The sequence below is a fragment of the Venturia canescens genome, chromosome 1, assembly GCF_019457755.1.
Source record: "Venturia canescens isolate UGA chromosome 1, ASM1945775v1, whole genome shotgun sequence".
NCBI classification, from domain to species: domain Eukaryota; kingdom Metazoa; phylum Arthropoda; class Insecta; order Hymenoptera; family Ichneumonidae; genus Venturia; species Venturia canescens.
Window position 1 is genome coordinate 22375327 of NC_057421.1, and position 17555 is coordinate 22392881.

At 44.2% G+C, this 17555-nt stretch overlaps 1 protein-coding gene across 2 annotated transcripts in view; it reads right to left on the minus strand.

Moving 5' to 3' along the window:
- LOC122405580 (uncharacterized) overlaps positions 1-17555 on the minus strand; it is a 74156-nt gene that overhangs the window by 8610 nt on the left and 47991 nt on the right. For both annotated transcript variants that reach the window (XM_043410453.1, XM_043410452.1), the window contains 4 exons: positions 13382-16407; positions 11892-12315; positions 11636-11736; positions 423-9044 (listed from right to left, as the gene is read on the minus strand). In XM_043410453.1, the coding sequence (XP_043266388.1) occupies positions 423-9044; positions 11636-11736; positions 11892-12315; positions 13382-16297 (12063 nt within the window). In that variant the 5' untranslated portion in view covers positions 16298-16407. The remainder of the gene's footprint in view (positions 1-422; positions 9045-11635; positions 11737-11891; positions 12316-13381; positions 16408-17555) is intronic.

Below are 17555 nucleotides of genomic sequence, written 5' to 3' on the forward strand. Positions count from 1 at the left end.
CTCGAGTGTCATCCGTGTGATACGCAATGCAATTTCGTCCGGCTGATGCTGAATCTCGAATCACACTTTTGGAACAGACATGCCAAAAACAATGAATGCAACAAGTGCGAAACGGTGAATTACGCCGGGCGTAAGTTGCTGCATATACGCATCGATTTATCAATTTATGGTGCTTTTCACACTCGTAATCGTTTGATTGAAAAACTTCATGAACCGAAGGCTCATGCGCGATGAAATCTGTACTCGTAGCTCGGATTACTATTCTGATACAATCGTTTTTTGCTGGTACGTACGGCTTGTTACGACTACATGAAAATCGTCGAATGGGTCGTGATTTATGGTTCTGGGACTTGGCCTATTATTTTTTCATCCTGATTTTTTGCATGGTTATCCAGAGAGTTGAAACAACAATGTGTACTAACTTGATTGACGGATTCGAGGAGGCTGCCGAGGCTATTTTGACTCTCGACGTCCCTCCATCGGTCTCGACCACCCCTGAATCCCTGTTCCCGCTGTTCGTTTCCTTCGTAAGACTCGTTGTGATCGAGTTTTATTTTCTTCGTTCCCCGAAGCTCGTTCTCGGTGGTAGCCTTGAGCCGGGAACAACACTCGACGAAGAGTTCCTCGTCGAAGTTCAAAACTTTGCCCTGTCGTGATTTGTGGCTCGGTGAATTAGGATGATCCGGACGGGGGACGTCGAGGGCGTTGTCTTCGATCTCGTCGTTGATGCCTCTTGACGAGGCTTCTTTGCGTTCGTCATGCATCGACGTAACCGAAACTGGTGACGCGTGAATGATCTTGTCGTCGCTAAATTGACCCGCACAAAGTCCATCTTTTTCCTTATCGTCTCGCTCCTCGTCTTCGCTGCTTGACGAACTTCCAATTGAACTATCGGGCGAATTACATACGTAGAGAGGCGACATCCGACCCAGTGCTATTCCATCTTCGTCCTCTTCTTCTTCTTCCTCCTCATCTTCGTCCCCGTCATCTCCGCCTTTGTTAGCTCCGACGACTTCGGACGAAAACTCCTTCGTCTCTTTGGCTGGTAATTCTCTTTTCTGACGATCTTCGATCGGTGAAATCGAGCGGTCTCTTTTTGATTTCAGCGCATCCTTCGAAGATGATTCAATCTTGTTTTCACTGTGAGTTATGCCAGACTCGTTCGCATCTCTCGCACCGTCACCTGGAACACGCTTTTCTATCTTGTTAACTATCGTCGGTTTCTCCGTACCGATTTTCGAATCTTCACGAGACTCTTTGAAATTACGCGAATTACTCGTCGCGATCGAAGCATCTATTTGCCTCAACAAATCAACCTCGTCGAAGACGATGGACGACTCATCTTCGAAGGCCCTCGATATACGTTCCTCCGCTCTCTTCTTGCTCTGTCGACATCTCGAGCTGGCGCCAAGCTCATCGGAAGATGGCTCGGTGCTTAAATTGCTCATGCTCTTCCGATTCACATTTTTCCTTCGCTCGACGATTCCACCCTTCGATCTCGATGTTGGCTCGCCCTTCGAATCATCTTTCTCCGTGTTTTCCGCACCAGATGTTGCGTCATTATTTCTCGAACGGCCACGCTTTTTGGCTCGTCCTCGCTCTGGACTCGGCGTTTCTGAGAGCGAGCTATTTTGAGAATTCGGATAAATCGACTTTTCCTTCTCTTCTCTTTTTTTCTTTGACTCCGAAGATGCTGCAATCGTCGACGGAATGTTTTCACCCGAGTTTACTAACTTTGGAGCAACGCTCCCCTGCGTTTCGTCGTGAGAATCGCCTTCCGATCTTGAGACCCAGTCGTCCAACACTTCTTTCACCTTATCGATCTTCTCACCGCCGAAAACACGACCGAAAACACATTTGACGATTTTATTTTTGTTCTGCGATTCTATAATGTCGTTCTCTTCGTCATATTCGCTCTCGCTCGTATCATCGATCTTCGTTTTTGAGGAATTTGCACTTTTTCGAGCTTTCGAAATTTTCGATCTTCTACTAACAAGATCTTTGCTTGCATTCTTACTGCGCGGTGATTTTTTCGTCGCTTTTTCCTTTTTCGTGAAATCTTCAGACTTCACTTTTTGCTTGTTTTTCTTCGCTTTGGCGACCTCAGAATCTTTGCGCGTTTCGTCGATCGTCGCAGCGGCCGATTGTGTCTCCAGTTTTTTAAGCTTCCCCGAGCTCGTATTTTCTCTTTCGTTTAATTTGTTGTCCGTATCCAGTTCTGGGTCGTCCAAAATCTTTCTTATATCATCCGACATGTTCGTATCCAAAGTGTCCTCGTCACTGTCGAACTCGGTGTTGCAGTGAATTTCCTTCGCCATAATCGTTGCCTGGGACTGTATTTTCTCGGTGATGTTTGAGAAATCGAGCACTACCGGCGTTTTGATTTTGGCAAGTTGATTAAATTCGTCCTTCGTCGAAAAACTGTTTGATTCTGAAGTTTCTGGAATTTTCATTTCGACTCGTTTTGATGTTGAGCTTACAACGACGGATTCTTCAGAAATCGTATTCTTTTTCGAACCCTCTAATTTTTCCGTCTCGTCTGAATCGTCGTTATTGTCAAATTCCACTGGGAAAATGGTGTTTTCCACAAAATTAGTGTTTCCTCCTTTTCCCGCGTTCCGCTTGCTCTTTCTCTTTGATTTCGTGGTTTTTTCAATGGATAACGAGCCCTCGTTGAATACAATCGGCGCCACTTTGAGATCCATCTCTTCCGGAATCTCGGAAACCGATTTTTCTTCGATGCTTTTGCCGATTGGTAGATTTTGCGTTTCGCTGATCCCAAGAGACTCCGCTGAACCCTCCGATACTTTTTTCGTGGTGTCTTCAAGCGGACTCGAGATCTTCATCGTTGTTAAAACTTTATTGTTTTCCGGTGAATCGAGACTCAAATGCTCATCAGCCAAATTAATCTTCAGTTCTTCGTCTCTCGATCCACCAACGTTTTTCACGTTGATTTTTTTAATGGAATCCGGAGTATCTGGTGGTTGAGTGGAAATATTGTCAACCGGCGTTGAGGAAGCCTCGGGCACGACGGGACTCACGTGGTCGGTGAGCACATACTCGTCATGCGTCATGTTTTCAGTTATTTTACAGATCTCCTCGTCCAACAGCTCATCCTCGAAGTCTTCAACGTCCAATTTTTTCTCACCGAAATCGTCCGTTTGGTCGGTCGAAATTATGAGATTCTGAGATTCCTGCATTTCGGAAACTCCTATTTCGGGCTCGTCTGCGAGAGGAAGCGTACTGTCGCATTTCTGCTCGAGCGAAACTCCATTCTCCTCCGCGTGGTTTTCCTTCTCGTCGAGTGCCACTGATTCCTCGGATTCTGGCAAATGTTGTCCTTCGTTTCCCGAATCATTTTCTTTCGCGTTCGTGTTTATTACGTTATCGGGATTCGTCACGAGAGCGTCATCCGTTTCCAGTCCGGTAGCAGATGTTGCCATCTCTTCAGGCTGCTCTCTGGAATCGATTTCCTCACGAGTCGTTTTTTCCATGTCTTCGTAATGTTTAGACACTTGCAGCATATGCGATTGCGACGAGTTGTGTTTTTTTAATGAGCTTTTTCGTGTGAAGCTAGCCGCGCATATTTCGCAAAAAAATTTCGCTGCCTCTTTCGTGAATTTTTTTTTCTTCTCAACGATCAACATTTTGCCGGATTTCGTATGAACGACGGCGAACTTGCGCTGCAACTTGGCGTCGGAAAATTGCGTCATGTCCTCGCTCAAAGGAGCTTCCTTGGCGCGTCTGGTTAAACTCCGCCGTCTCTCGCCACCGCCATTCTCACTCTCGGTTTCATCTTCCGTCAAACTGTCAGCTTGTATTTCTTCATTCGTATCTTCTTTCTCGTTCTCAACGTGATTTCTTTTTCTTGAAGATTTTTCAATCTCAAGCTTTTCCGTTGTCACGGACGAGGGAGCTTCGATAGGCTTTGGCACTTGGTTCTTTTCCACAGCCACGGTGCAACATTTTTCTTTGAGGACGTCGATTTTATCGAGAATTTCCTTCTCCCTCTCGCCATCACTCGTTTCTGGTTCCGCGTTTTTGTTCGTTGTTACACAAGTTTCCAGTGAAATAATCGCTTTCGAAGAATCTGGGCTGTTGTTCAAGGTCTGCGAATTGTCAAGGAGAAATTGTTTTCTCGTCATCCGTTTTTTCGAGGTTACGAGGTCATGAACAACCGGGACTTTGAAGTCTTCCTCTGTTGACTTTGTGACTTCCACGATTTCCTCAGCGTTCGAGTCTGTTGTGGCTACGGAAACATGTGGACTCGGACTATTGTCGAGCGCGTTACGAGGACGAGACAACGTTTCGTCTTCATCTTCCGGAAGATTCAAATGTTCGTCAGCCAATGATTTTTTCTTCGCAGCGCATTTCCGGGCGGCTCGTACTTTTGATTTTTCCACTGAGGCTTTTTGATGAACGGTCATTTCTGTCGATGCTTCATCGAACTTTTTCACATTTTCTTTCATCTCCGAGCTCATTTCTGAATTCGGAATATTTAAAACCTCGTTTTGGGATTTTACAGTGTCCAGAGATTTGGTCAAAGGTATTTTCTCGTCGTTGCCGATGTTTTCGAGATTCGATTCATCGTCGGTCAGAATTTTTCTCGTGCTCTCGCGCTTGGGTTTCTTCGTTTCAGTCTCGTTCGTTCGGGGTTCGAGGATTTCCTCCGTGGGCAGAGTGAATTTCACCGGGCGGATCGGACTCTCCTCCCGATCGACCTCCACTATTTTTCTCTTTACCGGGTGAATATTTTCTTTAATTTTTTCATCGAGTTTCGGGTCTTCCGAGTTTGTTCGATTGATCAATTTGATGATATCGGCGAGACAAACCTCCTCCTCGAGGGAGTCCTCTTCCGTGGCTTTTTCATCGGTTGTTTTGCGTTTATTTTTCGTCGGTGTCGCGGCGTCGAGCGATCGTTTCTTCGAAGCTCTATTCAAATCGGTTTTATCGGAGTTGCGATCGTCGCTTGCGGACAACGTGGTTCCCGTCAACGGGGATGGAAGTTCTTCGGGAGATGGCGAAATTGTCGCTGTCTCAACAGTCAACGGCTCCGGGGACTCAATTCTTTTGTTGCAAGTTTCTTCGATGCTCTCGACCAAAACGTCATTTTTCTCGGCAACTGGGACAACGTTCTCCGTAAATTCAGGAACTTTTATTTCCGACGAATTACCAATTTCGTCATCGCGCTCCGGTTTTCCAGGGGAAATGGTTTCCGACGTTTCCGTATGATCGACGATCGGTGGATTGATCTCGCTGAGTATGTGCGTCAGTTCATCGGCCGCGTTATCGAGCAAGCAGCCGACGTCGTTCTCCAGCAAAGCATCTTTTTGTTTGGCTATTTTCGAGACGATTTTCTCGAGAAAAGAGCCTTTGCCTTTTTGCTTCCTACGCGAAAGATCTAAGATAATGTCGTTTGCTGGTTCGACCGCGCTCGATTGTACAGGATCGAGAGTTATCGTCGAAAATGTTTGAGCCGACGAGATTTTTTGATTTTCACCGCTGAGCATTCCCGGTGGCTCGGTGGGGTTTTCGGGATTCGTGAGCTTTGCATTTTCTCCGGGTTTTTCGACTCTATCACTTTTTTCTCGCTTTTCCGAACTCTCTATTTGCACTCTTTCTCGTTTATTATCCGTTTCCGCAGAAGTTTGACATTCTTCGGCTCTCGGGCTGGAGCTGCAAGCCGTGTCGCCACTCTCATTTGGTTTCACGCTTGCCCGACTGTTGTTTAAAGCTTCCGAGGTAGCCGCGTTGCTTCCGGTTATTTGACCGGAATCACTCGAGCTACCGGTCTCTGATGTCGTCTCTATCGACGTTTGTACCGTTAATACAACACTCTGCTGTATTTCGACAGGTATGTTTACACCCTCCGTTAAAATACCAATCACGTTGTTCAGTGTACGTTTTCCAATTCTATCGCGACGCGAGCCCCGGCATTTTTTCGGTCGAACGACTTTAAGCTTCGACACGCTTATCGCGGTCTCGGATGAATTTTCTTTTCCACTGTCGATGTTTGAGTTGTTCGATTCTTGCTGAAGGTGCTCGAAACTCAGCGACGCCACATCGGCCGCGCCGTCTTCTATGGAAGCGGTGGAAACTTTTTCTGCTCCATTTTTATCCACCGACTCGTGGGTTTTTTCTTCCAAATTTTCCTCAATTATTTCATCCGTCTTTCCCACATTATTATTCGCGATTGCTACACTTTTTTCGTCGCAGTTTTCATCCGCAGTTTCTGCACTGCGCTCCAGACTTTTGTCGACAATCGCTTTTAGCTCTCCGATGTTTTTATCGGAGATTTGCGCTGAGCCTTCGAAACTTTTGTCGGCGATTTTTCCAATAATTTTTTCGTCAATTTCAACAACCTCGCTGACAATCGGTTGGTCAAGATTCTTATCGACAACCGTCGTCTCGATCGAGTCCTCCAAATGTTTTTTGATAGCCAATTCAATCGACTCGTCGAGATGCTGGCTGACGATCGATCGATCTATTTTATCACCGGAGATTTGTTTCACTGATTCGTCGCGTTCATCATCATTCACTTTTTCCAGTGACGTTTCATCATTTTGCACCGAGACTTTCTCGATCGATTCTACAGCGACTTTATCGACACACGGTTCCGATAATTCTTTGGAATTTTCATCATTGTCGAGAGTTTCGATGAATTTTTCACTCTTTTCATTGATCGAAATTTCGATTGGTTCTTCGGGATTTCGATCAATGATAATCTCAATTGATTCTTCAGAAAAATTGTCCGCAATCAACGTTATCGATTCTGAAACATTCTTCGCGGTTTCTTCTCCTTCTCCACTTTCTTTTTTTTCCTCCTTCTTAGACTCGATGCTCGTTTCGATTTTCTCGCTATCGACACGTGGTTTTGTTCGACCTCTGCGTTTTCCAACGTTGCTCTCAACTCTTTTAGATTCGTCGTCCGTAAGGGTGAGAGTGATCGACGTTTCGATTTTCGTGTTATCGATATTTTCAATTTTTTCCTCATTTCTTTTGTTCTCAACGTTTCTAGTCTCCCTCTTGTCCAATTTACGCGGTGATACTCTGAGAGGAATTTTTTCTGATTCATCCGGAGCTTCTTCTTTGGTGTTGACGAGACTATTTCGCTTTAGTCCTCTGTTCCTTGGACTGGGGAGTTTTGTTTTTTGTGTCTTCGTTTGGGACTTGGTCGTTTCGTCGGGAGTTTTGAGACCAATCTGTGACAACAGATCTTCGCTGGGTCCCAAAAGTCTTTTGACCTCATCGGGAACTTGGCGCATTTTTGAAAAATCTTCTAGCGACCCGGCTCGACGCTCTTGTCGCGCTTTTCTCGTTTCCATCGAATTGTGATTCCCAGTTCTTCTGATTGCGCTTTGAACCTCAATTTTTTCGTTCCTTTTAGATAAATCATCGGTCTCTTCGCTGTCTTGGGCTTTCGAATCTTTGGAACTGGCTCGCTTAGAAGCTTCATCGACTTGATCTACGTTGTTCAATACTTTGCTGGACGAATGACGATTTTTTGGTTTCCCATCGTTCGAGTCAACGGGCACGAGAGGCGGCGATTCCGTATCTTTTGAAACTTTTTCATCCATAATTTTTCTTCTTCGTGCACGAGTCGGGCGCCGTTCCCGATCGACGTCTTGAACAGAATTTTTAATGCTCGTGACGTCGATAACATTCTTCGAAATGGCTTCGTCAAGATCGAGCTCGACATTATTCGTTTGCTGTCCCGCTGACGTTTTTTTAGGATTTCCAGATTTCTTCGATTTTCCCAAAACGTTAGACGACAGTTGATCGTTATTCATTCCACCGGACGAGTTTTTATCTCCATCGATCTTTTCGTCTCTCGAATTCGACTCTTTTTCTGTCTCCCCTGTATTTTTTCTCATCGAGCCTTTTCTGGTAACTTTGATAGTTTTTTCATCGGAGTGAAAACTTTTTGAACTTTTTTCCACGTCAGAGGTATTTTTCTTGCCGAGTTTTTTGCTCGCCGGCTCGTTCGAGGCACGAGACGAAGGGAGATCAGTCCCCGATGACACGTCATTTTCCGAAGCATGTTTTTTCGCTGTTTCTCGGCTCGCGACGTTGTTACCGCGTCTTTCATTCGAAGAATTATTCATCGACGATTTTTCCACGTCAGTGGTCGTCCTCTCGGCGAGTTTCTTCCTCGCCCCATTGATCTCGATATTGGAGCCACGCAAGGAGTGAACATTGTTTCTTCTCGTTGATACACGCGGGCTTTCTTCACTCGTGGGTCTTTTCGCGTTGTGTTCTTTGCGAGCGAATTTTCCATCGTGAGTTCTCAATTGAGAGCGAGCTCTCAACGAAGCGTTCAACGAAAACACGGGATCAACATGTTTTTTACGTCTCAATATGGCCGAGTGACTCGGTGACGAGGAATCCGAGGGGGGCGACGTTTCCTCAGCATTTTCCAATGCGACGTTCAAGGCTGCGCTTTTATTATGACTCTTGAGAGAATTTTTTCTGCATCTTATATTCTGCACGTCAGATAATTTAACAGCACGCTTGTTACTCAATACGCGGGATTTGGTTACAACGTTGCTGTGCAAATTGTTCGATTTTACGTTCCTCTTTTTACTCACTACTCGTACTCCACGCACAATCTTCGTCGAACGATTACTCGATTCGAGATTCCATCGCAATTTCGACGTTTCACCACGGGATTTGGGGCTCTCGAATTTACGGGACTCCTTGAACAGACCCGAATCGTCTTCCGTTTCATCCTCCTCTTCCTCGTCGTCGTCCTCCTCCTCCTCTTCTTCATCTTCTTCCTCCTCTCTTTCCTCAGCTTCTGGATCCTCCTCCTCCTCCTCCTCCTCCTTCATATAATCGTCCTCGCTCTCGTCATCCGGCTGCTCGTTCCTCTCGCTCTTCTTCACGACGCTCTCAATCGCAGCTGTTATGTTGTCCCGGCGACAACGTTTGCGCTGGAACGATTTTGCATTCTTCAGCAATTTGTTGCGTAGCACTGCTTTTTGCGACAAACGCGAGCTCGAGCTCGTCGGATCCACCAAACGAGGTCTTGATCTGGTCTGAATCTACGGAAAAATACACGCAATTGTTTTTGTTATTGACATTTCCTTCTTGTACACATCTATTAAAGTCGCAAAATATTTCATTAACGCATCGTTTTCTTATTTAGGTCACGTCGTAACGTTATCAAAATCTACGAATAAGTTACGATTGTGGCCGACGTATTTTAGTCATCATTTTTGCAAAATATTGTCTCGCAGGATCAAACGTCTCTATTTCGCCTCGATTCGAAGATAAACCTCTGCAGATAAATTCTCCGAATAATTCAACTGCATAAAAAAAAGGCGATTGGAATTAAAAATTCTCTATTCAATAGCGAATGAATCACATTTTCAATTGAGGCTGTCAAATGGACTAGTAAGAGTATTGAATAATTTTTTTTAAGATCTTGAATTTTGGCGACCAACGTTATGCCTGAGACCTTGTGCAGCGATCGTACAAAGAAATTGAAATGTCACTTCCTGGACGCATCAATTCAACGATTAATCGAATTATTATAGCCCCTGAGAATACATTGGAAAGTCTGAAGCCGAATAACATGAATTTTTCATAAACCAAATAGAGGACGCTGCGGACCAACAAGATCAACGAAGCAATCATTAAAAATGATGAGGAAAGAGATGCGGCTTGCTCCCAACCAGACATTGTTTTCATATCGAAAGAGCGTTTAGCAAATCTCGTAAAGCAGTATAAACGTGTTGGACGAAACAAGAGTGGCAAGTGTTTCAGCGCGAATGATAAATCATGGGAAAATATAAATTGTCTATATACACCGCTACGATGCGAGGGAGCTAACGCATAAGTGTGCATGTGCACCGTTGCAGTGTGTGCGTGGCTTTATTCCAGAATCAATACTCTACTTATGCTGCTAGAAAATCGCCATACGCGTGTACGTATCACTGCACCAGAAACGAACCAACGTCGTCGCGTACCCTTATCGTTATCGAGTTTCGAACTTTTCGTCAAACTACCACCAGCAACTTTTTTCCTTGCACCTTTATGCAGATATACACAGTCCATCGAACCTTTGCATCAATGCCTTTCGCAGCAGACAAGTTAACGAATGTATTACTAAATTCTGTGAGTGATTGTAAAATAAAATAATTCTTCATCGACATAACTGCATCTCGTACACTTGAGCCTTGGAGTCGAAAAGGTGTAAGAAATTTCCATAAAACTTATCACAAATTCACATAGTTTTGCTCCATTTCATAAATTACTACGGTTTCGGAGTACGAGCTCGCGGAGAAATCTACGCGAACCTGTCCAGAAATAACCCACGTGGACCGCTCGAGAGCCAAACTCTGATCGAGTTTGACGAAAAAAATGAATCCGTGAAAATGGCGGTGTTGAGGGTCAATTTTATCTCGAAATTCGTTCGATTCAAATGACTTCGATACACTGATCTTATATTTCGAAGAATGGCGTGAAAAATCATTAGAAATAGTGGAAAATCAAAGGAAATCGTCGACTCAACGAATAGTAAGTAAAAAAAATGAACGAGAACGTAAAAAAAATCAATCAAAGGGCAGGAAAGTGATTTGATTTGGTGCAGCATTACTCATATACGTATCCAATGCACTTTGCGTTTGTGCATGGTAAAATTAGTGCATGTGTGTTTGTTGGCCATAGCAGGATAGTATTTGGGTCAGGCAGTGGTCAGGCTGCGAACGACGTTCGCTTCTGCTGCGCTGTGCCTCGTGCAACGCATCGTTTCGAGCTAAAGTCTTTGCGAGCCACGCCGATCCACACACACACACACACACACACACGCGCGCACACGTACTTTCCGATACAACGACAAACACACACAACCGGTCCCCGCCTCGCTGAGCTTACGTCGGTAGCGTTGCCATATGAAAGAGGCCTTTCTCATGTTCACGATAATGCATGGTTAATCGAAGAGTCTCGCGCTACATGGCCTTCGTTACTTCTAGTTACTATTACATTCGCGATCGTAGATAATAGTTTTATCGACGAGCACGTACGAGTCTCTTAATGGGCAAGTGGAGATAAATAATATTTTGAATCTGCCATATTTATACGGATGCTCCCTACGTTTCTCATATTGAGAAATCATCGTTTTTGAACACCTACAACGATCACAGATTTCTACAAAACATCTCTTTTTATAAATTATAGATTCCTCGGTGTCTCGTGACGAGTGTCTCTGGAAATACAGTTTTCGTTTGTTTTCGATAAAACGTAGTTAGGATGGCCTAAAAATTGCGGCGTACTTACACAATGGCTCTTTTGCTCATAAATTAAATATGAAAATTAATAGATTTTCATTGCAGAATCGTAAATATATGGAAGACGTTTTTAGATGAAGATTTCGATCGTTGGGTGAGACAAGGTTTTATGGTCAAAAAAATATCTTTCTCCTCGACGATATGCATCTCGTAGCTTCTCATCGACACGGAGGTTTAAGCAAAATCGCATGAATAATTTCCCGATAGAGGAAATCCCAGTCTGATTTTCCATTTTAATTAACTTGATAAAGCATTTAATGTTTTTCTTATAATGGAAAAAAGAGCTTCCAACGAGAGGGATAATATACTGAAACGAACGAATGGTTTCTCAGATGTACACTGACCTTGCGCAATCTTCCCTGCGTTCGTACCATTGTGTCTTGCATTACTCGTCTGCTGGCTCTCTTAGGTGGCAAATTTGCGAGCATCTTCTGAATACTCTCACCTGTTAAGCGAGTAGAAAATGATTAAATTTGAAACGACTATTCGGATCATCTAAATTCCTGCTCTTCAGATTTGTATTTAAATTCGACCAGTGAGACGCTCGAATTGAATAAAATAAAAAAAAAAAAATATATTTGTCAGACAAATGAATCGTACGGTCACTGGGTCGAACTCTCGGTCCGGATGAATTTCTTTCTCGCGGTTGATTGGCCCTCGGTGTTTGCGAATTTTGTATATTTCTCTTCATGCCCCGTTGCCGTCGTCTTCTACTGCGACTGCCGAACGGCCTCCACTTGCACTTTTTCTTTCCATTGCCAAAAAGTCCCAAAAGCCATGCTTGATCACCACCGCACTCCAATATGTGTCGATGAAGCTCTGCAAGGCTGCCACAAACTTTGGAACACTTGGTGCACACTTTTTCCGAAAGCACAGCATTTTTTGCTTTGCTCGTCGCTACGCTGCGGCCTGGTAGAAACAGATGCTTGTAAAGCTCGCGTTGGTCACCCGTGAACTCGAGATGAGAACACCAGACGTTTGGATGGGCAGTTGTTTTGTGCTCCTCCAAATCTCGAAGGGTCAACTGAAACAGCAAAAATGTAGAGTTGGAAGAACCAGTTATTGTCGAGGATTCAATAAAGCCGTTATTTAAAGTATTCCTTAATAACGAACCAGAATATTAACTGATTTTAAATAACAATAAAGTGAAAGTGCATGCGAATTGATTGGCGAAATTTCAGGTCGGGTTATCGAACATTTGATAAAGAATTAAAACTTGAAAAATCATAAAATTTCTAAGGAGCTTGTGGAAATTCATCGTCACCAGATTTTTCTATTCAATAATTCTTATAATACTGAATAATTCTAAATTTCTGATACAAAAGAAAAGTTGGAAAAATGGTCGACTTCTCAGAGGTTAAGAATCGGTCGAAATTTCGAGTGCCCCAATTTGCGCCACGAATAAATACGATCATGCGAAAGGAATACACCTTAAAGCAGCTAAATTGGCGAGTATCATTATTTCAATCGATTCGCATAGAACGTTAATTCGAAAGATTTATGCAACTACAGAGAGATAACGATAAATTAAATCAAACGAAACTGTACAATCTCCTCGTTTGATTGGAGATCTCGAGGATTAGTCATTATTTTTTACATCCTGCTTTGAATAGGGAGGATTCGAGAGGAAATAGATATTTTAAGGGTCCCCGTGGAGATGGGGAGGGAAGATTCGAGAAGCTTTCGCGTAAGGATCGCTATTGCTGCAAAGATTTAGTAAATTTCCCACGATGAAAAGGTATCCTGAGGGAGCAACTTTCAGTAAATCTTCTGCTGGCTCAGTATTTCTACACCAATGGCTTTCTATGGTTGTTGGTGAAGGGAAAAATGTGGATTTTCAAAAAACTGTTTACTCGTCACAAAAGTTGACAGTGCCCTACGATAAATTGATACGCGAAATGTTTGATCAGTTCTCAAAGAACTTTGCTCTCAGGACACGAGTTTGTGTCCTGCGAGCATCAAGTTACGCGGCTAAACGACGAAACGGAATTGCACAAGAGCGTGAATTATCCAACTACGATGAAAACGGAGACTGTGCCATCGAGTGAAATGTAAAACTAGAAAAAAATTAAATGAGCAAGTAAACTCACGTGTCTGGAGGTGCAGGCACCGCAAATATAAACTCTCGGCCTGGACCATTCTCCTGTAAGTTCAGCGTAAACGATTTCTTGTTTCTTTCGAGTTTCCTCGTTGGAGTCGTGCCACTTTTTGAGTCGAATAAAATGACTAAATTCCGCAGTGAATTCGGTAGGGTCGGTGCGATCCTCGGTCTTTTCATTCGAAGCTGCACGATCGATCGAGAATTCATCAAGCTCGCGTAAATTCAACAGTGTTCGGGAATTCGTAGGAGGTTCAACCGCAGGAATCCGCGAATCGTCGATCCGTGCGCAACGTTGTTCGTTATTCTCGTTTAAAATATTCGAGTTATCAACAATGCTCGTTGCAAAAATATCGGTACTTCCGGATGCTAAAGTCGGATTGTTCAGTCTGCTCGTTGTCAGTCTTTCCTTAATAAGCTGCTGTTTCTTCCTCAACGTTAATTGCGTCGATATATCGAATTTACTGAGATCTTTTATCGAACAGGTCCACTGTTCTTTCCCGTCGTATTTACGAGGAAAATTATATTTTTCGAATGAAACACGTCGCGGATGCGACCGTCCAGTTTTACCTGGTTTTTGTGCGTATTCGCTCGAATTCTCGTACTCTTCGGCGACGTATTCTTTGTTGTAAACTGGAGTTGCTGCTGTGAGGGATATATCGATAGGAAATTGTATCTGATTGCTAGTGCCATTATTATCGTAGAAGGCTTGTTGCTGTTGTTGCGCTTGTGGAGGAAAGGGTTTGACGTCGCTCGTCGTACTGCTCGGTGGGTTAGCGCAAATCTGAAGTTTGCCATCGAGATGATGGAGCAGATTTTCTCTTATGTTGCAGCTGACGCTACTGTAAAAAGTGCTGTCGAATTCGGGGCTGCCAGGGTTGCTCGTGGCGTCTCTGCTCGTCGACTGGCTCTTAATCGTATTTTTAATCCCAACATTACTAGTTATTTTATCGTCTTCGCGTTTATCCAGTTCGTCTTCGACGCGTCGTTCGTTCGTCGGAGCTTGATCGGTGCTTTCTTTGACGCACTGATTCGGCTGTTCCCGGGGTGAGGAAGTTATCGTTTCCTTAGGGCTCGTCGATTCCTTGGCGGTTTTATCACGATTTTCCGTCACTTTATCACCGCCGTTGGCGTGCACATCGCTCATGTGAGTAACGAGAGCATCCCTCGTGGAATATCTGGTCGCGCATTGGCCACAAGCGTGATATTTGTCCACGTGAGCGACGATCATGTGTTGAAATAACGAATCAAGATTGTCGGCACACTTCTCCGCACAGTACTGACAATTTTGGCTCGTTTTGCGAGAATTTCTATCAGATCTGCGGCCACCGCCCAATTGATGGACTCTCTCGGTATGACGCTGGCGCAATGATATGGAAAGGAATTCTCGATCGCAATACAAACACAAATGTCTGACCGTCGGTGGGACCGATTTCGTAGGAGTTTTCGAAGCTTCTTGGGGACTCGAGCTTGCCGATGGGGCCTCGGGTGAGGTTTGACAATTTTGTAACATCGAGGCGACTTTGTCCAGCGGCAGACTGCATTGTATACTCGTATTTGAAGGTTCGGCTCGAGTGTCTTTGGAGAGATCGTCAGCGGCGACAGCGATCGAGGAACTTCCCTCGGTGTTTATCGGTTTTTCCTCGATCAGCTGACAAATATCGTTCAACAATTCGTTCAACAGATCTCTGCAAATAGTTCGTAATTCTACGCTCTCAATGTCTTGTTCTATTTTCACCTCTCTCGACTCCAGAATTGGATTCAACGATAAATTGGCGCTAGATTGTATCGGGTGATCCAACCTGTCGAGAATCAACGTTCCCAAGCTACGATTATTCGGCTTGTCGTCTGACATCGACGGGACGATCGTTTCCTCGATTATGGGAAAGTCCCTCGTGCCACCATTCTGAGAGTCGTCGGAGGACAGACTATATTTCGTCTCGGCGGGATCGTTCGACGAAGTTGCGATGCTTATCGATTCGGCGACGCTGTTGCTCGAGTCTCCGAACCACAATTCATCGATTTCACACAAACCGTTGACTTCCGGTTGTACGTGGGGTACAACCGGAATACGACTAGCCAATATTTCATCCCGAAGCTTCATGTCCTTCGAGCGTTGATCCACTGAAATTTTAGCAATCCCATCACTGTCGGGACGACAATTGTGCGTTACGATATTCGAGATTTTGGCATCCCCGGTTTCTTCCTTCTTGGAAATATTTACATCCTGAAACGTGAGATCGTTCGGTCTTACTTTCGTCGTTTCAGGCACAACCGATTCGTTCAGTTTTGAGGGCTCCGGACTGTAAGCCCGAGGAACATCGACGATGCCGCCGTCCTTCGTCGTCGGCTTATCGTGTTTCGCATCGATCGTTTCTTTCTTCTCGTTAATCGAGTCACGCGTCGCCAAGTTTTCGCGATCGGTTTCCCCCTTTGCGTCTCCTTTCGACTCGGCATCTTTAATCACACCATTCAGGACTGTCATAACGTATTTCTCGAGATTAGCGAGATTACGTTCAACGCTGTTCCTCGCTTCGTCCTCTTGTCGTTTGCTCACCCGACAATTACTCGTATTATTTTTCCTACGCAAATCATTAACGCTCGTCGTGATCGTTGTCGTAATCGTCGTCGTCGTCGTTTCCGTCGTCGTCGTCGTTCTCGTTGACGTCGTTGTGCTATTATCGCTCGGCACTTTTTTTCGTAAATTGTTTATCACGTTGCTAAGACGACTTCTCTTGTCCTGTGCTGTCTGTGCCGATCTGTAACCCACGATTCCTTGCCTTTCCTGATAACTGTGATGACTATTGTTGTTGTTATGCTGCTGCTGCTGCTGCTGCTGCTGCTGACGATCCTGAATCGCCAACTGACTAGTTATTACTTGGTCCAGACTTTGCTCCGAAGCTACCATTATTATTTTCCTTTGCGTCCTCGACGAATTTCCCGATCGTGTACGGATCGAATCGTCCGTTACAACCCTCCTCGATCTCCCGTCCACTAGCACGTCTGCTGAAGCTGCTTCTGCAAAAAAAAACATCTTTCTTGAGACATCGTTCAGTGTTTTCATTCCATCAATGCAATTCTCTTCGTTACACTTGGATTCAAAGTTAAATGGGATTAAATAAAACGAGGTGTGCGCGCATCTGCTGCTCGCCTTTGAAAATTTTTTATGAGAAAACCGGACGTGACACGAAAACGAGCTGACGCGTTCAATGAAGAAAAACAGCAGCCCTTTTAAATCATGCGGGTATCCTAATCGCGTGATCCATACCCTCTACAATCATGTCGTGCACGACATTCATCGGTCTCGTTATTGAAGTCTGTGCAGCCTGAACGACGTGGTTGACCAAAAAAACGATCATGAACAACATGAACGCAAGCACTGTGGAATGGCGAGCAAAAATCACCGAGTTTTTCAGTTATTATTGTGAATGCTTTCACGGAATTTGGCGAGAAAATTTGATTCATCGCTTCGGGATGATATCACGAAAAACTTTTCACTCGGGAGAGCAAATGGAAGACGTGGAAAGCCATTAACGATCGCACGAGGAATACGATTTCTCCGGGGTTTGAAAACTTGGAATGTAATTGTATTTTCTCAAGAAGAATTTTCAGAGTTCAAACTGAATCGCAAGAATGGGAATAAGCGGGCGAGATTTCTCGTCGTAATATCGAGCTTCTCGAGCGAACGCGAATCCTTGCAATAGCAAACTCCTGCGAATCTTATTTTCGACTGCGTATAGAATATTTCAGTAGAGCACTCGTTACTTATTTTTCACAATTCAATCTATTTTTTTCCCACGATATTGGAGGGAAAATATGTTTTGTGTGTTTTCATTTCTTAAGACTGCAAAAAACTGATGAATCTTACCAAACGTCACAGTAGCGAATTCGAGAAAATTGTCATTCGTCGTCACGTTGAATTTTACTGTTTTTATGCCAGTAAAAAAGCTTTTCCCAATAGAATTTCAATAAATTTATCAAGTTCGAAGTGAGTCAAGAGAATCGTACGACATTCACAAAAAAATAAAAACCCATTACGATGCCCAGGCTGCTTAAATTCGCTGTCACATCGCCTGGATCAAAACCTCCATAAACGTCATTCGAATTTCATGAGAGAGCAGCAGGTCGCGAGCGTCTTGAACGGTTACGAAGGACAGAGTGAAGCA